The 24,223-nt window shown below is 41.3% G+C and overlaps 1 protein-coding gene across 11 annotated transcripts in view; it reads right to left on the bottom strand.

Annotated features, from left to right (window-relative positions):
- Positions 1 to 24,223, bottom strand: part of MYBPC1 (myosin binding protein C1) — a 105,365-nt gene that overhangs the window by 17,011 nt on the left and 64,131 nt on the right. For 8 of the 11 annotated variants that reach the window (XM_034403526.3, XM_034403528.3, XM_034403532.3 and 5 more), the window contains 10 exons: positions 23,462 to 23,568; positions 21,223 to 21,356; positions 14,185 to 14,344; positions 12,870 to 12,974; positions 11,696 to 11,884; positions 8,987 to 9,121; positions 5,494 to 5,580; positions 3,127 to 3,294; positions 1,761 to 1,849; positions 2 to 197 (listed from right to left, as the gene is read on the bottom strand). In XM_034403526.3, the coding sequence (XP_034259417.1) occupies positions 2 to 197; positions 1,761 to 1,849; positions 3,127 to 3,294; positions 5,494 to 5,580; positions 8,987 to 9,121; positions 11,696 to 11,884; positions 12,870 to 12,974; positions 14,185 to 14,344; positions 21,223 to 21,356; positions 23,462 to 23,568 (1,370 nt within the window). The remainder of the gene's footprint in view (position 1; positions 198 to 1,760; positions 1,850 to 3,126; positions 3,295 to 5,493; positions 5,581 to 8,986; positions 9,122 to 11,695; positions 11,885 to 12,869; positions 12,975 to 14,184; positions 14,345 to 21,222; positions 21,357 to 23,461; positions 23,569 to 24,223) is intronic. The other 3 variants (XM_087873762.1, XM_034403529.3, XM_087873764.1) reach the window with 1 other exon arrangement.

The raw sequence follows: 24,223 nt of genomic DNA, 5'->3' as shown, positions 1-24,223 counted from the left end.
CCAACTATTTGAATGTCTATTGTGGCTTTGTCCACGAGGTTATCTACTTTGACCTTCATGTCATATTTCCCAGAATGGCTCCTCTCTGCTTTTCGGATGAAGATGATGGAATCATTTTCACTGTTGCGGATATTAATTTGGTTCTTGTCTACGTGGGTACCATTTTTCTTCCAAGATACTTTTGGTCTTGGCCTTCCCTATGGAAGGAAAAAAGAAACAAACCACCAGACATGTATCGGTTGAGATATACTCCTTGATTATTATTTTCTTTTAAAGATATTCTTTAAATATGTGAGCTGATGATTGAATTAAGCAGATGGAATATAGCAATAGCACTTAGACTTATATAGTGCTTCATAGTGCTTTTACAGCCCTTTCTAAGCAGTTTACAGAGTTAGCATATTGCCCACAACAATCTGGGTCCTCATTTTACCCACCTCGGAAGAATGGAAGGCTGAGTCAACCTTGAGCTGGTGAGATTTGAACTGCTGAACTGCAGCTAGCAGTCAACTGAAGTAGCCTGCAGTGCTGCACTCTAACCACTGTGCCACCTCAGCTCTTACATGGGTATAATGTTTAGCTATCAGTTTTTTCTAAAGTGGCTCCCTTCAGTTGGTGTCGCTGTTGTAGCGTTTCTCAACCTTGGCAACTTTAAGTTGTGTGGACTTCAATATCCAGAATTTTCCAGCCAGCACAGCTGGAGGGTCCAGGAAGAGGACCTTCCCTGCCATTTTTTCTGCTCTGTGGAATATCCTCTCCCAGGAGGTGATGTGGGTCCCCACTTTCCTAGCCTTTCAAAAGAGTTTGTCCTAAATCTTGTATGGGGCTCCCAGAGCAGCACACAACTGTGAGAGTGACTGGAGCCTTAAAGCTCCCTCTTGCCTTTTAGCTTTTAACTTATTTTAATTTTGTTTCTACTTATTTTTTACTTTTACTTAACTTTTACTTTTACTTACTTTTAACTTATTTTTTAAAATTTTTCTACCTGGCTCCTCCTTCTAATATACTGAATTTTTATATGATTGTTATACTTTTAACTGTACACCACCCCAGTGGTGAAATTCAATTTTTTTTACTACCAGTTCTGTGGGGGTGATTTGGTTGGCCTGTTGTGTGGCTTGGTGGGCGTGGCAGGGGAAAGATACTGCAAATTCTCCATTCCCACCCCACTCCCGGGGAAGGATACTGCAAAATCCCCATTCCCTCCCCACTCTGGGACCAGACAGAGGTGATATTTGCTGGTTCTATGAACTACTCAAAATTTCCACTAGCAGTTCTCCAGAACCTGTCAGGACCTGCTGGATTTAACCCCTGTACCACCCATTCTGAGAGTGAGATGGCCACCTAATTCCTAATTTTCATAAATAAAATAAAAATAAATCAATGACCTTGTCAAATTTACCCTTTGGGAGACTATTAGAATTAATGAAAATTTAAAAATGGGCCTTTCTTTCATGTATAGAGTTGGACTATTCTATGACATCAAGTGAGAATTAAAGGCATTTAAAATTACTACTCTGATTACAGTTGAATATCTTTGTAAACATATTGCAAATAAATCGATCAGTATTATAATTCCCATATTTTGAACACAAGGATTTTTTAAATCATTTGCTGCCATTTAGCAAATATTGAAACTTCTTAGAACTTCTTCAAATATAGAAGTTATCAGAGCAATTGTATTAGTTAGACACACAGCACCTAGTATTAGATGTAGACCCATATACATATAGACACAAAAACACTCGTGCATTCCTTACATGAAAAGGAATAACAAGATTCACAGCTTCTCCAACCCTTCGGATATAAGTTTGCTTTAAGTGTCTCGGCAGACGAATCTTCGGAGGTTCTTAATTTAAAGAAAGGAATTTGTTTCTTAATTCATAAGATCAAAATGTGGCAATTGAAGGCCAAATATGGCTTTTTCAGGCTTGTCCTCGGCATGCATTATTTCCAATGAGACAGAAAGATTTTATTACAATTTATCAGGATATTCAGACAAAAGGGATTCATTAAAAGAGGGAACCCTGACCTTTAGCTTAAATCCCCTTTTATAGTTAACATAACAAGGAAATCTGAAAGAGGAAAGTTGATTGGACAGGATAATAGCATACATGTTTATTAAAATGAGGTCTGACATCTGAAGAGGCATAAATTGTAAGGAGAAAGGTTGCTTAGAGCTCACAAAAGACATAAGTCAGACTCCAATTTGTACTAACAAACTTTTTTTTTTTAACCTGGAGCTAGTCTCCAGCTTGTTTATCAGTTTAGGAATGCTAAAAGCCAATATACCTGAACACCATTTTAAAAAAAGAGAAAATAAATTAGATTAAAATATAAATTAACTATGTTAGTTAACAAATTATAAAACCCATGTCATTGGTCCCTCACTATGTATAGAATTTTTTTCCCCGTTGGAAATCAAAGCAATGGGCAAAGAAAGATGACTATTAGGCAAGGAAAAATAACCTTTAACAATGCTTATATGACTGTTGTGGTCCGCTGGAGGCCTGCAGAGCTGGCAGCAGAGTCAGATAGTGAGGAGGCTGGGGAGGAACATGGGCCAGTCCTGGAGTCTGGGGAAGGCTCGGACAAGGGCTCTGCATCGGAGGCAGAGAAAGGGTCATCTGGGAAGTACGTGCTGCCTCAAGAGCCTCCAGAGTCGGACCTCAGCGAGGCATAGGAACAGGGGGAGCCTGTTCCCAGTGTGCGCATGCGCAGAGCTGCCAGAAGGCAAGAACAGTTAAAACAAAAGGGGCAACTCGGGAGTAGGGCTTGGAGATGATTGGCCCCTCCCATAAGACTTAAAAGAGGAGCAAAGGCACGTGGGCCTTTGCAGGAAGCAATGTTGTTCATTCGGTTCAGTTTAAAATCGGAAGCTCTGTTTGATTCTGGACTCCGTGTGGTTTTGCCAATTAGGTCTTTGGCAGAGTGTCAAGGGAGATAAAGGTGGGTGATTATCAGCCTTATCCTGAAGGATTCTTTACAACTATTTGGGACTCATCTGTGAATGAACAGAATTCACAGCTGTTGAAATAAAAGAGGTTTTTGGGACTACTCGTATGTTTTACTGACTCAGGAAGCCTAGGTCAGAACAATGAGTTACAAATAAATGATGAGGCTCACCTATAACTTCTTTAACTAAAATAGGCTGTGGATGCAGCCGGGGCTCACTCTGGCCTGCAGCATTTACTGCTTTTACTCGGACAAAGATTTTTGATCCAGTTGGAAGATCAGTGATGGTGAATTTTGTTTTATCTGTTAGATCTGTATTGGCCACAATCCATTGTTCCGCTAAAGTGGAATAAAAAAAGAAAGACAAAGAGAAAGAAAAACATTCAGAATTACATAGAAAGACAGATTAAATATGGTTCTTTTTTATTTAAAGTATATATTGGATATATCATGGAATTTTACACTTTTGTGGTCAGGTCATTAGCCCCTATGATGGTGCAATTAGAAGAAATGAATGTTACTAGCCTCCAAAGAAGAATCAATAGACAGAGACAGACAAGCACAGACAGACAGACGGTCAAGAAATAAGAATTATAATCCTGAAGGCCAGGCCATCAATATTATTATACTGTCTTTTTAAGAGAAATGTTAATATGCAAGCAACGTAATAATTGTCAGTTGGAAAAACGCATTTCCACATGAAATCTATCCAAATTCTGGATCTTAATGATTTCCTGATTTTTTTTAAAAAAAGAAGAGGTTTCCATATTAATATATTTGCACTCTGTATTGTACTTCGTTATATTCACAAAGAAAGCTTTGCTGATTGGTCAGCAATCCCTCCCTTCCCCCTCCACATTTTGACAGCATTTTCTTTCAATGAAATGCCAAAGTTCCAAAATATCCTGCAAATCTTTGTGTACTCTGAGCAAGCAGAGTAATCTAATTTAATCCTAGTATAAATATGTTGTGTGTTAATGTAACCCCTGCAGAAAATGCTCATGTATATCTTCCAGCAAGCAAATATTCCTCAATTTTCAAATGTTATTTTGCTATTATCAGCAGTATTAAGTTTAGAAGGCTGCATGAAAACTGAATTAATTTATCTGGACATTGCATAAACAGCTTATTTTTACGTGATGAAAACTGTGATTTTATTATAAGTTTATTAAAAATTTTAAATGAAATATAAAAGATAAGAGAAACTAATATTTAGAACAAAGAAAGAAAATTTAAAGAAGAAACTTCCTATTTTCTTTTTAGCAAATATAAGTGTAAATCTCTTATTCTATCATTACAACATGATTTTCATTTTTCTCTGTAATCAATTGTTTTTATTATCATCAAAACCATGGCTTTTATCTGAATACAGACAACCAATTTTACTGACACGGACAACAGAAATACAAAGGCAACATAAATCTCTTATACAGACAAAAACAGTTTCAAAGGCCTCAGCTAGCAATGTTGTTAAAAAAGTTCGTTTGATACCAAAAGTACATTCTATGGTAAAGTAAAAAAAAAGAAATAGCATTCAATACTGTTTAAATAATATCTTCTTGCAGAAAAAAGACTCATGCTATAAAACAGGGGTCTCCAACCTTGGCAACTTTAAGACTTGTGGACTTCAACTCCCAGAATTCCTCAGCCAGCGAAGCTGAGGAAGTCCACAAGTCTTAAAATTGCCAAGGTTGGAGACCCCTGCTATAAAAGACCTTTTGTGCTTTAGTACCTGGGCCATTGGATCCGAACCTGTAAACCAGGGTTTCTCAACCTTAGTCGTGTGGATCTCAATTTTTAAGAATTTGCCAGGCAATTTCGGGAAAACTTCTATCCACATTCAAATTCTATTTCATCCAATCCTTCTTACTTTTCATTTTCCACTTACAAAATAATAATAGCAACCTTGGGAAGGACTCAATAGGTGGATAAAAATTCCAGATCTAGTCTAAATAACTGGCTGACTATGTGACCAACCATAATAATGATGCATCTCATAGAGATCTTATAAAGGTATGAGCTGAAAACCAGTGATATGTATTAAAGTAGAAATTCAGCTCCTTGATCGTTTCCCAGGTTTTCCAAATTACATTGATCTTATTGGAATTTACCTGCCTATCCATCTATTTCTATTGCTCTTTCAGTAAGAATATTTAAATATCTTGCGTACATTACCCTCCGGATTATGGCTTGCCTCCAGAAAGTCAGCATTACATACTTCTGTTGGTAAACCTGATTTGGATTCATTTTTATTATTAATTCAGAGACATCCACTTTCAGACAAGCATAACATAGTTAGTTAGTACTCTCTATTAGTAAGTACCCAGACACACATACTGCACCTTGAAGAAGAGCTTGTGATGATCACAGAGTTGATAAAACAGTAAAACCAAGTGGGGCACCAGCAACTCCTTTAGGATAAAACATTGTTTGTATTTTCCCCCCAGTGTTTCAGCTCCAACCACTGATCAAAGGAAAATGGTACAATGAAAAGAGGTGAGAAAGAAGGGATGAAAAAGCTTGATGCTGAACACTCACAGGGTTTGGGTGTCTTCTCTTCCGTCTGCCCTGGGCCCCCGGCTGTGTCATCACTAATATTTTGCTCTGAACCAGAGTCAGAGGAACCTAAATGATTTGGAAAGCACAGATGGGGATTTACGGTCATAGGCAAATGTGCCTTTTGGACTGGTATAGCTGAGCATCCATAGAATCAGAATCAGAAATCAAGACAGTTGAGAAATGTGAAAAAAAAGAGATAGGTAAGAGGAATCCATTCAGAAAAAGAGATTTAAGAGGAAGAGGAAATTAAAGCATACTCCAGGATAAGCAAGAGGAAACTGAAAGAAGAAGAAGAAGAAGAAGAAGAAGAAGAAGAAGAAGAAGAAGAAGAGGAAGAGGAAGAGGAAGAGGAAGAGGAAGAGGAAGAGGAAGAGGAAGAGGAAGAAGAAGAAGAAGAAGAAGAGGAAGAGGAAGAGGAAGAAGAAGAAGAAGAAGAAGAAGAAGAGGAAGAGGAAGAGGAAGAGGAAGAGGAAGAGGAAGAAGAAGAAGAAGAAGAAGAAGAAGAAGAAGAAGAAGAAGAAGAAGAAGAAGAAGAAGAAAGATAGATATATATGGAGGGATATATAGGTTTAAGATGGTTGGCAAGACTACTGGCATGGCTATCGTTGAAATCCATTGGTTATCAGGAACTCAGGGTCTGCCAATACTTCTTGCTGGATAGTTGGCATCTGCAGCTCTCTGCCTTTTGCATCTTGTACTTTGCATTGAATGTATGGAGGATAGGTGTGCCTTGAACCTTCATATTCAGGATGTAGACAATTAGCGCTGAGGCATGTCATGAATCTGACAGCCACAGAATTGGTACAGTGATCCCAACAGAATCCATGCTTCTGTTAGTGATTCCTTGTAGCAGATAAGAAAACAATATTTTACCATATAATAATTTTTGGATCAAATCAGATGATTGTGTGCCAGTTTTTCCACCGAGTGATAGGTTTAGAGGAAGTATCATATAGATATATTTGAAAAGTAAATGCAAGAAAAATACGGGGATCTCTTTATGATAATGTTTTTCACTAGCTGAAGAACACTTCTGAGTAATGTCTACCTCTAAATTTACAAAAATAAGTTTATTTTTACTTCATCTATTTTTCATTGTTGATAATCCGTGACAAAACAGGAGAAAGGGATAAGTTTGCTCCTTTATTTTCAGTTCTTAAAAATTATTCATTCCATTCTTGTGATGTAAATACTGTTGTTTGATCCTTTGAAGCTATTTACATAGGTCTATTTAGAATATGACAGGGACATGGTGGCTCAGTGGCTTAGACGCTGAACTTGTCGATTGAAAGGTCGGCAGTTCAGCTGTTCGAATCCCTAGGGCTGCCTAACGGGGTGAGCTCCCATTACTTGTCCCAGCTTCTGCCAACCTAGCAGTTTGAAAGCATGTAAAAAATGCAAGTAGAAAAATAGGGACCACCCTATTTCGTGGTCCGTGCACCTTTGGCGTTTAGTCATGCCGGCCACATGACCTTGGAGACTTCTTCGGACAGAGCTAGCTCTTTGGCTTTGAAAGGGAGATGAGCACCGCCCCCTAGAGTCAGGAACGACTAGCACATATGTGCGAGGGGAACCTTCACCTTTTTATTTAGAATTGTAGTACTGTTTCCGATGAAACAGTATATTTTATTAACTTTTAAACAATCATGAAGTTTGTCTATTTTTCTAAGGTTGGTTTTGTATATTTGAAAAGACTATTTTTTTAAATAAAATTTGCCTTTGATTAAAGTGGTTCTACTAATTCCCCATTCGAGGGGAACAGGCAATCAAGAGAGAAAAGCAGAGAAAAGAGAGGTTGGTTGATAGAATAAATAAGTGTAAGCAAGAAAAGGTAGAACTGAAGAAATGGAGTTGAAAGATTGACAGTTAAAGAAAAAGATTGCTGAAGATCCAAGTAAGAGATTAAGTTTTATAGAGAGATTAGTGGAAAGAAAAGTTCTGCAGGAAAGAAGATGAAGAACACAGAAATCCAGATACTAAAAAGGACAAACAAAAGAAACAATGCATAACAAGAGATATAGCAAAGTAAACAAAAAGTATTATTTAACCTTTTAGATTGTTCTGTTCTAAAACATTACAATATATACACGAGTAACATTATTTTTGTGTCTGTGTATTTGCATGCATACATGTACACAGACAGTATATATGTAGCATGTATAATTTATATCCAGATATGCAAAGGTAAATATAATATACAGGCTGTATACCACATTTGTTTGTAAAATATATCATTATTGTATTTTATCCAAGGTAGGTCATGTCAAAATGGCAGATACAATCTACATTTGAGATATGTCCTCAGTGTTTAAGCTCTTTTGTTTCTTGATACATCTAGTTAGCTTAATAAAATATTACTTACTTGCTTTTTTAAAATGTAATTTCTATTTTTGAAAATCAATTCCATATGAGTATGGCCAGCAATATGGGAAGAAATTAAACTCCAGTAGGAGAGAAATCTTTTGTCTACCCAATGACCCTAAATGATACTTTCTCTTTTTCAAGGTCAGGTCTAGAAAAACTACTTCTGTTTAGCTATAATAATTAGCAAAACAACGCTTCTTACTTTTATAGCATACAATATTTTACATCTCTGCGCTAAAGCAGACACATTCCAGATAAGTGGCTTAAAATTGCCTGAAATACTTTGTTCAGCAGACCCATGTTGACAGGGAAAAACAAAAGATAGAGATCAGAGCTGTTTTCTTTTAAATACTTGCTAGGAAGAAATGATAAATCATTTGTTAAGGGGAGTGAGATATAAATTGGAAGCTATTAGCTATGTTCCAGCTGTGTTCTCCATTTTTCTGCAGTTTGCTGTACATTCTACTTTAGGAAAATTTCCCAAACCATCTGCTAAATTTTTTATGAATCAGGAATTGTATATGCTAACGACCCTCATAAATCAGTTAACATTAGGTTTATGGAGCCTGCGATTTCTGAATTATTATTGAGCTGTTCCATAAAAGTAGAAGCAACAGAAGCAGCAGCAGTAATAATAATAATAATCAAATACAACATGTTTGTATTCCATTCCATTCCTGCCCTATTCCATAAAATTTCTAGCTGATTATTGATCTTTACTTCAGATCAATATCTTTTCTATTTAGACTAAGAGTTTGGGAGACATTTGAGAACAATTTGGAAGTTACAATCTGGTCAGTAGCTTGACACTCATAAAAATCCAACATGGTTGTCTTGTTGTCCTAGTGATTGTATAACCACTGGGACAAATCATCCACAGCCAGATGTTTTCACTGATTGAGAAACTGTATAGAACAGAACATTACATAGCTTACTAGTTACTTAAGAATTTCTGTGGTGAATTCAACACAAATTTTGAAAGGGTCTTTTTAGTTTACTTTGGAGAATCTTTATATTTTACATACATTGACTTATAAAACCAAAGCTGTTATTGAATAGAAAAAATTGGTATATTTTATCTTTTGCATGAAATATGATTGGGACTTACTTCCTTCAAAGCAATACTCTATAACATAACCATCTAAACCTGCAGCTCCAATCTGATCTGGTGGTCGCCACTTCATGGTAACTGTAGTATCAGTGACAGAGTCAACTGCCAGACAGGTAGGAGGGCTTGTGACAGCTAAAAACAACAAAAGAGAGTATTCACATTAGCCTAACAAATTTAACAGATTAACAGAGTTGGAAGGGACCTTGTAGATCATCTAGTCCACACACCCCCACCCAAGCAGGAGACCCTACACCATTTCTGACAAATGTCCAATCTCTTCTTGAAAACCTCCAATGATGAAGCTCCCACCACGTCCGAAGGCAAGCTGTTCCATTGGTTGATTGTTTTCACTGTCAGAAAATTTCTCCTTATTTCTAGGTTGAATCTCTCCTTGTTCAGTTTCCATCCATTGTTTCTTGTCTGGCCTTCAGGTGTTTTAGAAAATAGCTCTGTGGCAGCCCCTCAAATATTGGAACACTGCTATCATGTCTCCCCTGGTCCTTCTCTTCACTAGACTAGCCATGCCCAGTTCCTGTAACCGTTCTTCATATGTTTTAGTCTCCAGTCCCCTAATCATCCTGGCTGCTCTTCTCTGCACTTTTTCTAGAGTCTCAACATCTTTTTTATAGTGTGGTGACCAAAACTGGATGCAGTATTCTAGGTGTGGTCTTACTAAGGCTTTATAGAGTGGTATTAGTACCACATTTGACCTTGATTGCATCCCTCTGTTAATGCAATTTAGGATTGCATTGGCTTTTTTGGCTGCCACTGCACACTGCTGGCTCATATTTAACTGGTTGTCCACTAAGACTCCAAGATCCCTCTCACAGTTACTGCTATTAAGCCTGGTTTCACCCAGTTTATATATGTACTTTTAGTTTTTCTTGCCTAAGTGTAAGACTTTACTTTTCTTAACAAAATGTTTATTTAACAGGAGCCAAGGTGGTGCAGTGGTTAGAGTACTGCAGGCTACTTCAGCTAACTGCTAGCTGCAGTTCGGCAGTTCAAATCTCACTGGCTCACAGTTGACTCAGCCTTCCATCCTTCCGAGGTGAGTAAAATGAGGACCCAGATTGTTGGGGGCAATAGGCTGACTGTAAACTGCTTAGAGAGGGCTGTAGAAGCACTATGAAGCTGTATATAAGTCTAAGTGCTTTTGCTAAGTGCTATTAACAAAATATACATAATATCTTGTAGGTCACTAAACAATTTTCATGCTCGTTATATTAGTTAACAAGCGCATGAAATACTTTCAGTGTCGTATTACTAATCTAAATAATTTTTGCATTAGGAAAATACAGATGATAATACCAACTCGTTATCTGTATACTTCTCTTGTTTTCATTAGAATAGGTGATATTTAGAAACATTGAGCTTATCTTCTGCAATCCCTAACATAAACAATTAGAAAAATCTGATCTCTCAAAAGAAATATCACCTTAAAATCATCAAAACACAGATAAGAGGAACGAAATGGCAATGTGAATGGAATAAGGATTAGAATGGGGATGACTGTTAAAATAAAGATGAGGCATATAGACAAAAGTTAGCACAGGAACAACTATTAACCTTAGAAATGGTAAATCGGGTACTATTGAGAAGTACCTGATCAGGTACTATTGGAGACCAGGGGTCTCCAACTGTGGCAACTTTAAGACTTGTGGACTTCAACTCCCAGAGTTCCTCAGCCAGCAAAGTAGGCTGAGGAACTCTGGGACTTGAAGTCCACAAGTCTTAAAGTTGCCACGGTTGGAGACCCCTGGTCTAGACCACTGTTTTTAAACCATGGTGACTTTAAGATGTGTAGACGTCAAGTCCCAGAATCTGCTTTCAGCCGGCAATTCTGGGAAATGAAGTCCATGCACTTTAAAGTTTCTGAGATTGAGAAACAGCGAACATATGATCCTACACAGGTCTGTAATATCTTCTGATGAAAAATATGTCTTGATTTAAAAAATAATAATGAAGCTGCAGCCAATATTGAAACATCACAGTAATAGCTCTGTTTAACATTGGTCAACTTTATTGGTAAAGGGATTTCTTTCTGATAGTATTCCAGTATGTTAGACCAGACCAGATCATGACTGCAACATCAAGTGAGAAAGATTAATTTGTTTTCCTGCTTCCTATTTCTAAAGAACTCTGAAGTCTTCTCTGAAATTGAATTAAATCAACTATCTTTCTGCCTGGATTTTGTGTGAATGAATATCTCCTGTATTTTTAATTAATTTCCAGGGTGCTACAGTACTGTATTGCAATAAAACCATTTATTATTATTATTATTATTATTATTATTATTATTATTATTATTATTATTATTATTATTATTTTATTAGTCCAATTTATATGCCGCCCCTCTCCGTAGACTCAGGGAGGCTTACAATGCATTATAGCAATAGCCTGCATACTTTTTTGTATATACCTGTTTATTAGGGCTTTCGCCCCCCCAAGCGGTGTTGTTCTATATAAAGTTGGCTTATTGCCCCCACAATCCGGGTCCTCAATTTACCTACCTCGAAAGGATGGAAGGCTTAGTCAACCTTGAGCCTGGTGAGATTCGAACTTGCACTAATTGCAGGCAGCTGGCAGCTAAGTGCAAGCACTTTAGTCCGCTGCACCACCGAGGCTCTTTAATAAAAGAGGCCACCACCGAGGCTATTTAATAAAAGTTATGCATAATTAAATACATAGATATACTTTACTTACCTAGAGGCACAAAAGGTTTTGATGGCATGCTTGGTTTGGAAGTCCCAATGGCATTGACTGCGAACACACGCACCTCATAGGCAACTCCCTCAATCATCTTTTTGGGCTCAAAAGTTGTTTCTTTAATAAGATCAAAATTTATTCTCATCCATCTGGAGCTTTGCTTCTTTTTCCTTTCAATATAGTATCCTAAATAAATATATGGATAAATATAAAACTATTAGTTGAGGGCTCAGAATTTCTAAAAAGAGCAAATGCAATTGTTATGGACAGGATCTATTTCAGGATCTATTTTTAATTTTTTTAAAATTAATTTTACTACAACAACAACACAACATACAAAACACAAACACACAATATGTGTTTCTTTTTACGTATCAGTTTCGTTCCTCTTACTTTCTACTTTCTACATTTCCCATTTTTCTCATCGTTTATTATCTTTATCGTCCCTTTATTCCCAGTTTTATTCATTTACAGTATTTTACACATTTGTCACATCATTTATTCACTTTTACTTTCCCTAATCTTTATTTCAGGATCTAATCAGGGTCCATCACCGGGACCAGAGGTTTAGTCTTCTGAGTTTTCAGAAAACCGATTTCACTTGGTCACCTACATGCCATCTAAATAATAATAATATAACTTACACATTTCCTTGAGCAAAACCTCTCAGTTGAAACCCTTCTGTGTCAGGCCTGGAAGCTTTTTTTCGTTGGATCTTCAGCCTGCCACATTTATTACTGTAGAAAGCTGGGAGGGGGAATTGTATGGAGCCAGGGTGATATATAGTCATAATAACATTCCTTTCTCAGAAAGTCAAGGACATCTTGCCCTACACCTGGATGGCTGGAACTGGGAGGCATCACCAGATGGGACGGTGCTTTGATTGGACCATGTGATGGACATGTGGGGTGTTAGGCAGGGACTTGAACTTTCCTTTGGGTGGGGAAAACCTGGAAGCTTTCAGATTTGGGTTTTCCCAGATGTTCCAATATGACATCTCTAATAAAATGGAACTTTGAGGAAACTCAAGCCTCGGAGTTTTCTTTCGTTGGAGGTGTTACTTGGAACCCTGACATTCAGCTTATGAATAGTGTATACTTCCATTTCAAAGAGCCACCAAATAATTCTACAAAATCATTAAAATATCAGTTTCAATGAATGGTCTACACACCTAACAGAGGACATCCGCCATCATAAGCTGGAGGTTCCCAGGTCATAATACACCAGTCTTCTCCTATCTCAGTCACATTGGGTGCCTCAGGGGGATCAGGAATATCTGTTGCAATTAGAAGTTTTTTACTGGAAAAGCAAATATTTTTCTTCATCTCAGACAAAATTACTTATAGCTATATAGGAGCAAATATCCAGACTCACTTTTAAAAAATCCAAAGTCACTTACATTATGGAATTTAAATTAACCACAAATAAGCTAAATCCCATTGATTTCAATAGATTGGCTCGAATACTTGGGATTTCACATCAGGTTTTCATTAAACAGATAACAATTAACGAAATGTTACATACGTTATAATCTAAATCAGTGTTTCTCAACTCAGCCCCTTTAAAATGTATGGATTTCAACTCCCAGAATTCCTCAGCCAGAAATTATGGGAGTTGATGTCCACACAACTTAAAGTTTCTGAGGTTTCCAGGCTGAAATCTCTACTGAATTAGAAAGAAATTCATTTAGAAAAAAAACACTTCGAGTCCTATTTTAACTCAGAGCTGTTGAAAAACTAAAGCAACACCCTTTAAAGTGACTGAAAAAAAATATTCTGTTGCAGAATTCTAAGTCATTAGGTCAATTTTCATGCTGCTTGGGAATTATAAAAGTTTAACAGATTTAATAGATTAACAGAGTTGGAAGAGACCTTGTAAGTCATCCAGTCCAACCCCCCACCCAAGCAGGAGACCCTACACCATTTCTGACAAATGGCAGTCCAATCTCTTCTTGAAAGCCTCCAGTGATGAAGCTCCCACCATGTTCATTGTATGTTTTAGCCTCCAGTCCCCTAATCATCCTGGTTGCTCTTCTCTGCACTTTTTCTAGAGTCTCAACATCTTTTTTATAGTGTGGTGACCAAAACTGGATGCAGTATTCTAGGTGTGATCTTACTAGAGTTTTATAGAGTGGTATTAGTACCTCACTGGATCTTGATTGTATCCTTCTGTTAATGCAATTTAGGATTGCATTGGCTTGTTTGGCTGCTGCGGCACACTGCTGGCTCATATTTAACTGGTTGTCCACTAAGACTCCAAGATCCCTCTCACAGTTACTGCTATTAAGCTGGTTTCACCCAGTTTATATGTGTGCTTTTAGTTTTTCTTGCCTAAGTGTAAGACTTTACTTTTCTCTACATTGAATTTCATTATTTTAGATAGTTTGCAGTCACAACACATATGGAAGGCATCAGTTTGGAAAAGGCTGAAATAGGAAGAGCATTGGTGCTACTTCAGTATGAAAGCCATGCATTGCATTGACTTACCAACTACTTTTATATTGATGTGGGCAGAGTCTTCTCCAGCTTCATTCTTCAATGTTATTCTATAAGGACCTGAGTCATCTTTTTCAGCTGAATCAATCACCAAACAACTGCTGTCTGGATAATTCTCTGCCCGTATTCTGGATGCAGAATCCATGATCCACTGTCAATCATTTTGCAAAAGAAAATAGGGTAGGAGGAGAAAAATAGTTTAAAAGGGGGCGTGGGGGGTGGGATTAGAAACCACCAGAGGATCGACAATCAGAATTGAATTAGGATAAGTCATACGGAAATTGCACAAATGTAGCAAGGAATTTGTTAGATACTCCATGGACACATTCTTGATACCTCAGGCTTTGTGCTTACTTTAACGATGCTTTTTGTTTTTAAATTTTTTAAAATCAGGATGACAGGCTGGCATGCCATGAAGCAAAGCACCATGCCACTAAAACATCTTTATGTTTAAAGACTAGCTGTGGCTTAACATGTGCCCTCAAGGCTTTCTTAGAACAATTAAAAGTACATGATTGCCACTTTGTCTGGATTTGGAAGCATATCTATTTATTGAGAAAGTGAAAAAAAAAATCACTTGAACTAATAAAGGAAAACTGGAGGGAGCAGGAATCTTACCAGTTTATCTTTTAATAAATGATTTTTTGCAAGAGATATTCCACTGTGCCCAAGGCCCAGATATTAATGAATTCCCCCTGGAAAAAGTACTTGCATCCTTAAAATTTATATCCCTTTTCTTGCATTAAGGAAGCTCTGATGCTGCATGCTAATGTCTAGCAATATTTCTCACTTGCACAGGTAGTCCTTATTCAGTCACCACAATTGAACTGGCAATTCAGTCATTAAACAAAGTGGTCACTAAGTGAAACCGCAACTGTGCGTTTGATCCGGCTTCAGCATTACTTGCCTTTATAGACCTGTGAAGGTTATATATGCCAGGATTGGTTGCAAGATTACTTTTGCATGACAGTTATATTGTAACTGTGAAGATTTGCTAAATAAGGTAGTTCCTAACTGAGGACTACCTGCATTTTCTCATGAGTGTTTTCAAAACATTTAGGAAACAATGGTCTAGCAACTAAGAGGGATAGTAGGCAGTCTTATCTGCTGGGTATGGTAAAAAAAACAACAACCCAACATGCCAATGGTGTGGTTGGAGCTCTGCCTATTTTTTATGCATCAGATGCGAAGCCTTGAATTTTGATGACGCCATCGCAGTAGCCATCTTGGCTTTTTTAACTATTGCCTGTAGACATCCTTCGTAGTTGACTGACATTCACAGAAAGAATTTAAAGAATGTTGATCTATTTTTAACATTTTCCTCGTTTTACTGATTGTCCTCGACTTAATGATCTTAGTGGAGATGCCCGTCATGGTTGTAAGATGGTTGTAAGATAGTTCAGAGAACCGGCAAATACCACCTCTGGCTGGCCCCAAAGTGGGGTGGAAATGGAGATTTTGCAATATCCTTCCCCCAGGAGTGGGGAGGGAATGGGGATTTTGCAGTATCCTTCCCCTGGAGTGGGGTGGGAATGGAGATTTTGCAGTATCCTTCCCCTGCCACGACCACCAAGCCACGCCCACCAAGCCACACCATGCCTACCAAGCCATATCCACAGAACCAGTAGTAAAAAAATTTGGATTTCACCACTGGACTGATCTGATTTTATGATATTTTTGCAGTGACCATTAAGTGAACCAATTGTTTGCTATGGGCCAGTTTTGCTGAAGCAAGAATGTAAAATGTGATCATGTGACTACGGGCACTTTAAACGGCTGTAAGTGCAGGCTGCTTGCCAAGTACCCATCTGATTATGGAGATGCCTGTGGCCATTGGAAGTTCAGAACCAGATCATAAGTACCCATTGGGAGGTCCATTGTAACTTCAGTTAACTAACCAATCGGTTGTAAGTTGAGGACTGTTTGTCATCTCCCAAAGATACCAATTATCCCTTCTATCCTATATCTTTTCTGGATACCTGTGATATTTTATGAATGGTTGCTAATATACCTAATTATCTGATAGTAGATTGTTAGATGTGATTGCAACTCCAGCAGTTTACAATCCCTCCTGAGTTTAGTTCAGATGCATGGTACCTATTGGTAAAAGAGATTCTGAGTACTTCAATAAATAAATAAATAAATAAATAATTTTATTTCTATACCGCCCTTCTCCCGAAGGACTCAGGGCGGTGTACAGCCAATTTAAAAACACAACACACAACAATAATTAAAAATTAAAATAATTACATAGATTTGGCCGATTTAAAACCCCAAACATTTAAAATACCCCAATTAAAATTATTAAGTTGATAGCCCTGCCTGGCGGAACAACAGGGTCTTCAGTGCGCAACGAAACACTCGGAGGTCGGAGATCTTGCGTATTTCCGGGGGCAGTTCATTCCACAGGGCTGGGGCTCCCACAGAAAAGGCCCTCCCCCTGGGTGTCGCCAGCCGACATAACTTGGCTGATGGCACCCTGAGGAGACCCTCTCTGTGGGAGCGGACTGGTCGGTGGGAGGCTATTGGTGGCAGAAGACGGTCTCGAAGGTACCCGGGTCCTATGCCATGGAGCGCTTTAAAGGTGGTAACCAACACCTTGAATCGCACCCGGAAGACCACTGGGAGCCAGTGCAGCTCGCGCAGGAGGGGTGTCACGTGGGCACAACGAGTTGCGCCCATAACCACCCGCGCGGCCGCATTCTGGACCAGTTGGAGCCTCCGAGTGCTCTTCAAGGGGAGCCCCATGTAGAGAGCATTACAATAGTCCAGCCGGGAGGTGACAAGGGCATGAGTGACCGTGCGCAAGGCGTCCCGGTCCAGAAAGGGCTGCAACTGGCGGATCAGGCGAACCTGATAAAAGGCCCCCCTGGCCACGGCCGTCATATGCTCTTCTAAAGACAGCCGTGCGTCCAGGAGGACACCCAGATTGCGAGCCCTCTCTGTGGGGGGCAAAGATTCACCCCCAATAGTCAGCGATGGCACCTGCTGACTATATCGGGACGCCGGCAGCCACAGCCACTCGGTCTTGGACGGGTTGAGTCTGAGCCTGTTCCTCCCCATCCAGACCCGCACGGCCTCCAGGCAGCGAGACATCACATCAAGGGCATCGTTGGGGTGGTCTGGGGTGGAGATGTACAGCTGAGTATCATCAGCGTACAGATGACACTTCACCCCAAAACCACGGATGATCTCACCCAGTGGCTTCACATAAATGTTGAACAGAAGGGGCGAGAGGACCAACCCTTGTGGCACTCCCCATGCGAGATGCCTCGAGGTCGACCTCTGCCCCCCTGCCAACACGAACTGCGAGCGGTCGGAGAGGAAGGAGGAGAACCACCGCAGAACGGTGCCCCCTATTCCTAACCCTCTTAACCGCCGCAGCATGATACCATGGTCGATGGTATCAAAAGCCGCTGAGAGATCTAATAGGACTAGGACAGAGGAGCAACCCCTGTCCCGAGCCCTCCAGAGATCATCCACCAACGCGACCAATGCCGTTTCTGTGCTGTGCCCCTGCCTGAAGCCCGACTGGCACGGGTCTAGATAGATAGCTTCATCCAGGTGCCCGGGCAGTTGTCGTGCCACCACACTCTCAACAACCTTCGCCACAAAACGAAGGTTGGAGACCGGACGGTAGTTAGCTAATTCAGCCGGGTCCAGGGAAGGCTTCTTGAGGAGGGGCCTCACCACCGCCTCTTTCAAGGCGGCGGGAAAGGCACCCTCACTCAGAGAAGCAGTTATAATCCCCTGGAGCCAGCCTCGTGTAACCTCCCGGGAGGCCAGTACCAACCAGGAGGGACACGGGTCCAATAAACATGTGGCGGCACTAATCCTACCCAGAACCCTGTCCACATCCTCAGGAGCCACAGGATCAAACTCCTCCCAGATAATATTCTCAAGGCCTGCCCCTGTCTCCTCCCCTGGACTCATCCAATCGGAGTCCAAGCCATCCCGAATCCAAGCGACTTTATCATGCAGGAATTGCACAAAATCCTCAGCGCGGCCTTGCAAGGGATCTTCCCGCACTCCCCCCCGAAGAAGGGAGTGGGTCACCCTAAACAGGGCGGCTGGGCGGTTCTCTGCAGATGCGATAAGAGCGGAAAAATGGTTAGATTTCGCCGCTTTTATCGCCACTAGGTAGGTCTTGATATAAGACCTCACCTGTGTCCGGTCGGAATCAGATTGACTAGTCCTCCAAATGCTCTCTAGGCGTCTTTTCCGACGCTTCATCTCTCTCAGCTCCTCAGAGAACCAAGGAGCCAATTGAGATCGGCATCGGGTCAGAGGCCGCAAAGGCACGACGCGGTCCAAAGCTCCGGTGGCCGCACTCTCCCAGGCGGCCACCAGCTCTTCAGTCGAGTCGTGTGCCAGAGTCTCAGGAAACGGCCCAAGCTCCGTCAGGAACCTTTCGGGGTCCATCAGGCGCCTGGGACGGAACCATTTGGTCGGTTCCGTCTCCCTGCGGCGGGGGAAAGCGGTAGGAAAGTCCAAGTGAAGGAGTGAATGATCTGTCCATGACAAGGGTTTGATGTCTAGGTCCCCTCTACCAAGATCATTCAACCACTGACCAGAGACAAAAATCAGGTCCAGAGTGTGTCCCCCTATGTGAGTCGGGCCTTGAACTAACTGGGTCAGGTCCATGGCCGTCATGGAAGCCATGAACTCCCGAGCCGCCTCTGACGCCTCACCCGCAGACGGAAGGTTGAAATCCCCCATGACAATAAGTCTGGGGGTGTCAACCGCCACCCCGGCAATGACGTCGAGTAGCTCGGGCAGGGTCGCTGCCACGTGGCAGGGAGCCAGGTACGCAGTCAGCAAACCCATCTGCACCCCACGGCCCCACTTCACAAAGAGGGACTCACATCCGGCTATCTGAGGAACAGTGGTCTCCCTCGGACAAAGACTCTCCCTAATAATCACCGCCACTCCCCCACCCCTCCCCTGGGCCCTTGGCTGATGAAATGCACAGAAACCTGGTGGGCACATTTCAACGAGGGGGACCCCCCCCTCTTGGCCCAACCAGGTCTCCGTAATACCTGCCAGGTCCGCACCCCCCTCTAAAATAAGATCACAAATGAGGGGGGCTTTATTAACAACCGACCTGGCATTACACAACATCAGCCGCGGACCCTGGGCCTGAGACTCTGCACAACCCAGGACACGAGTCGCGCATTGGGGGCCGGGGTGCGTAATTACTTGTAAACAGCGTGTGCGCACCCCCAGCACATGATATGGCCCCCTGCGCCTGTCATACCTGCCCCTCCCACTCATTGTTTCAATTACACAGCCCTTCCTATCGTCCCCCTGCTCCCCGGTTAAATTTCCTTTCACGACCCCTCTGTTGCAGCCAATCGACCCATCACCCCGCTCAGTTGCTATCTGAACCCCCCCGGGTCCACTTTTACAACCCCCTCCCTTCCTCCCGGGTCCCCTTAAAATTTTGGTTAAAAATTTAGCTAAAAAACCCCTCAACCCCCTTCTCGCACCATGCCACCTCTCGGGGTTCCAAAGCCCGTCATTAAGGTAGGCCCTCGATAGAGTGGAGGGCCAAACCTGCGAGAGGGGGGAGTCTCGCAGTGCACATAGCTCCGCCGCCGAGTACATCAAGTAAAATCAGAATGGGAAGGCAGTTTGGTAGGGTCCACAGAGTCCTAGGACAGAAGGTCTTTTTATAAGCAGCAACCCGGAATCCCCTGCTCTCTCACAGCAGCGGAAGGAGTTGGTTTATACAGTCAGCGGGAGAAAAGTTTTTCCCAGCCACCCTCTCACAGTGGTTGGCCAGATGTCCAAAGGCAAGGAATTTGATGGTATCATCCCTTCTGATAAAAGATGGTTCAAACAGCCAACTTCCCTCAGGGTCCACAAAATACTGTCCAAGTCCCCATCTGCCAGGAGTTTCGATGGAAGTAATTAATATGATTTGATTTGAAGCGGGGTACAAATAAAGCTGCCCAGTAGTTGCCCAGTAATTCCGTAGGAGGATAGATGTATACACAAGGGAGAGGAGAGGGTGAGGGGGGGGAGGAAGGCTGACTCCCAGGCCGATAACAGGGCCAGAAAGGGGGGGGGAGGAGGGGGAGGAGAGGCCACCCATGGAGGCCCCATCCCAGAGCCATCCACCGGACTCTCCAACCCCAGATCTTTCCATCCCCTCGTCATTTGAGCCATATCATGCCTCCGTTGGCGACCTCCGCTTCGCCTCTCCGCCAGCATCGAATGTCCAACAACCTCCACCTCACCCTTTTTCGCAGCCATTTTTATCCAGCTAAACATCCCCTCCCAATCGCTGCGCAGCGGCTGCCATTGCCGCTGCAACTCTGCAACTCCACCGCCAGTGCCAGAACGCCCTCAGTCCACCATCGGCACCATTGGTCCTGCCACGTCGTTGCCGCTGTTCTGACAGCCGCCGACCAGCGAGCGGGGAAGAAGCCGGCATCGCTGCAGCCAATTTCCCTAATCCTCCTCACGGGGCGCCTCGCGGCGCGCCTCGCGGCGTCCTGCAGCCTCCCGCGGTGTTCTTCTTTGCCTTCCCCTCACCCAAGCATTCCGGAGGGCGAAAAAGCCCTCAACGGGTTGAGGGGAAACTCTCCCGGGCGGGGGTGGGGCTGCCGATGGTACTGACAGCCCCAGGAGACTCCGAAACCCCCAAAATGCTGCCCGTCCTGACAGCGACTCAGGCCGGCATCGCCATGTTGGAGCATGCGCAGAAGAATGTACCATTCTTCTGCGATAGCGATAGCACTTAGATTTATATACCGCTTCACAGTGCTTTACAGCCCTCTGTAAAGCATATTGTTCTCAACAACCTGGGTCCTCATTTTACCAACCTCGAAAGGATAAAAGGCCGAATCAAACTTGAGCCAGTGAGAATCAATTTGCCAAACTCTGGCAGTCGGCAGTCAGCAGAATTAACCTGCAGTACTGCATTCTAACCACCATGCCACCTCTTTCATGCCATTGCATATTTTATTACAGCTTATTTAAAAGATTGGACTTAAGATGTATTTGTTTAAATTACAATTTTACCTTGTCTCCCCTGCTCCACATAACCTTTGGTGGGGGCTCCCCAGAAACAGGGATTTCAAGACGTAATTTCGTTCCTGCGACAACTGTTACGGTGTTATTCTCACCAAGGCCATCAAGGTGAAGCTTCGGAGGATCTGCAAAACCAAGGTACTTAGGAAAACATCTCAAAATTTGAATGTGTGATTGAAGAGACAGCTTCAACTCAGAATGGAGAAACATCTTCATACATACAAAGCCAGAGTTAATGTAATATGCTGAAGAAGAGTTTTGGGAATCAAGCTAAATGCCCCTAACCTTTCTATAGCTAGTAGCACTAGCTCAGTTATATAGTATCAAATTTAGCAGTCACCCTCTGCCCAAAACCACTTTCCCAGAGAAACTGAATTGTCAACTCAGCCAAAAAACATTTAGAAGGTGAGCAATGATGACAGTCTCTGGGAAATGTTACCAGAGACCAAACATAGGCTCTGAGAAATAGGAACAGTTTGATTAACCCTGTAACATTAACTCCTCAAAAAAGAAACTATGTACATGAATTACGGCTTTTTTTGGTCTTTCAACCCCCATTGTCTTTTACAGTTCTGCTCTCTTATCTCATAGTTACACCCTAACCCTAACATTGACTTCATTAGATACTTGATGTGCTACAGCCACATCATGCTGCTATTTCTAATCATGTGTACACCCTGATTTGCATATAATCCTACACCTTTTTGTGTTTATCTCCAGCACTGCCAATAAACTAATTTATGCTCCGACATACAATAATTGTGTCCTAGTCTCTGGTTCAAACATACCTCTGGAAAAATTCTCATACAATATAGAGGATAGCAGAGAAACAATTTCTACATGTACATTTTAAAACATTTAATATATTCTTTATTATTTTTAAATCAGTTCTTCCTATCTATTGTCCCAAATACTTATTAGCAAACTGATTTGTTCAGATGCAATAATAAAAAAGCATCAGTATTTTTAGTTCTTTAGTGTGCTATAATCAGGACTCCCATTCTATTCCATTCCATTCATTTTCTACTCCATTCCATTCCATTCATTTTCTACTCCATTCCACTCCATTCTACTTCACTGCACCCTCATCTCCACTCTCCATTCTTCACTCCACTCCACTCCACTCCACTCTATTCTATTCTTCCTGTTGCAGCTCTGTTGGGACTTCTCATTGGTATTTTATGTCCAAAATGTCTTACCTAAATCCCTGGCATCTCTAAGTAGAAATAAATGAGTCAGTAAAATATGATGTGATCTAGTCAGCACTAAATGGACAGTGTGTCCTGGGCTGGAGTTGAAAGGAAGTTAAAAGAAGTAACCAGGTGTATTTTCCTAGGGTGTGAAACTTGGAAAATTACAGTTACTGCATATGTCCAGCTTTTTTTCCCCTTCCAAAACTGCCATAAATGAAAAGAAACAAGAAAAGCATTTGATCAGGAGAATTGTGTTGCCTTGTCACTCTGCAAAGATAATTGCACTGCCTCCATGACGTGATGCATTTTGGGAGGCAAGTATAGCTGAGAGTGATGTGAAGTGAAGCAATGTAACATTTTCACTTCCTTCCCTTTAGAACAAGGGTGTCAAACTCGTGGCCCACGGGCCGAATCCATCACGTGCTGGCCAAGCCCACCAGTTTAGCAAAGTGGAAAAAAGTCACAATACATCACGTGACGACAACGTGATGCTGTGAGTTTGACACTCCTGCTTTAGAAGGAACAGAATCATACCACTTTGAAGAAGTCCTCGCATAAACCTTCATCAAGATGAAGTCTCTTCTTAATAGATACACTATATTATCTAAATGGGGCATGACATCATTAATGTTGTGACTTGTGATTATTAATAATCACATAAATATTTACTTTATTCGATGCTCTGGAAGCCTACATTCCAGACCTTTAATGCTTTCCTCCTGATTCATTGCAGTCCAGATCAACATCTATTACGTCATTTCCTACAATATTTAAAAACACTATTTTACTGTAGAAATGGCCAACACAATCACTGCAAATTCCATAAGGTTGAAATGCAAGAAACAAACTAGAAACTCTGGCTACTGCCTGGAAATTTTGAAGTTGCAGTCCTAACACAGCAAGATAGCTCCACGCTCAGTTGGCTTTAAGAGCATTGAACTATCAGTCCATTTTAGGAACATCCCATCACTTCTGTGCACTTGTCTTATTATATAAATACATGATAGAACCAGAAAAGAGAGAAACATAGGAGTTACCTATAATATGAACTTTACAAGGGATGTTGACATTGTAGGCATCTGGAACAAACATGTATTCACCATCATCCTCCACAAGTGAGTTATCAATAATTAACCGATGGATTCTATAAAAAAAGTCAAGATAGGAAACCAAAATAAATATTCTTATTCCTGCATGGCCAGATAACTACATGGAGCAGTGGGCCCCACCCTAGAGAAACTGGGTGAGGGTAAATGCAAAGGGACAGCTAAACTGGCAAGATCCTCTGTGTTTGGTTGTTAATCTAGAAAAAAATAATGGAGGAGACTGTGTTGCACTAGCATTTACACAATTGTCTTTCTCCTATTACACCTTCACACAAGCCTGTTATTAATGTGTGTAGAACCTGCAGTAAGTTTTATTGTTGTGAAAAGATAAGGCAATTGAAAACCTCAGCTTTTCAAAAGCTTTTTGAACTTTGGCAAATTCAGCATATCAGGCATTTCTTTTGTGTGCACCTTGCAATATTAGGTAAGCCCCAAATGAAAAAAATGAGCTTGAAATGTATACAGATAGTTATCGAGTTACAACAGTTCATTTAGTGATTATTCAAAATTACAACGGCATTGAAAAACATGACTTATGAACCAAAGAGGCAACTGGACTTTCTGTTTTTTCTTTGAAGACTTCTTGGGTGAGAAACGAAATTTTCAAGAATTGCCTCTTGAAAAAGCACCTTTGTAACAACCATGACCTGGATGACTGAGAATCTCCATAGCCATTTAGCTGTGACTTATGAA

The sequence above is a fragment of the Pantherophis guttatus genome, chromosome 7 (assembly GCF_059756535.1).
Source record: "Pantherophis guttatus breed Tessera chromosome 7, ASM5975653v1, whole genome shotgun sequence".
Classification (NCBI taxonomy): domain Eukaryota; kingdom Metazoa; phylum Chordata; class Lepidosauria; order Squamata; family Colubridae; genus Pantherophis; species Pantherophis guttatus.
The sequence above is the reverse complement of the archived record's forward strand: the minus strand, read 5'-3'. Positions and strand labels throughout refer to the sequence as shown.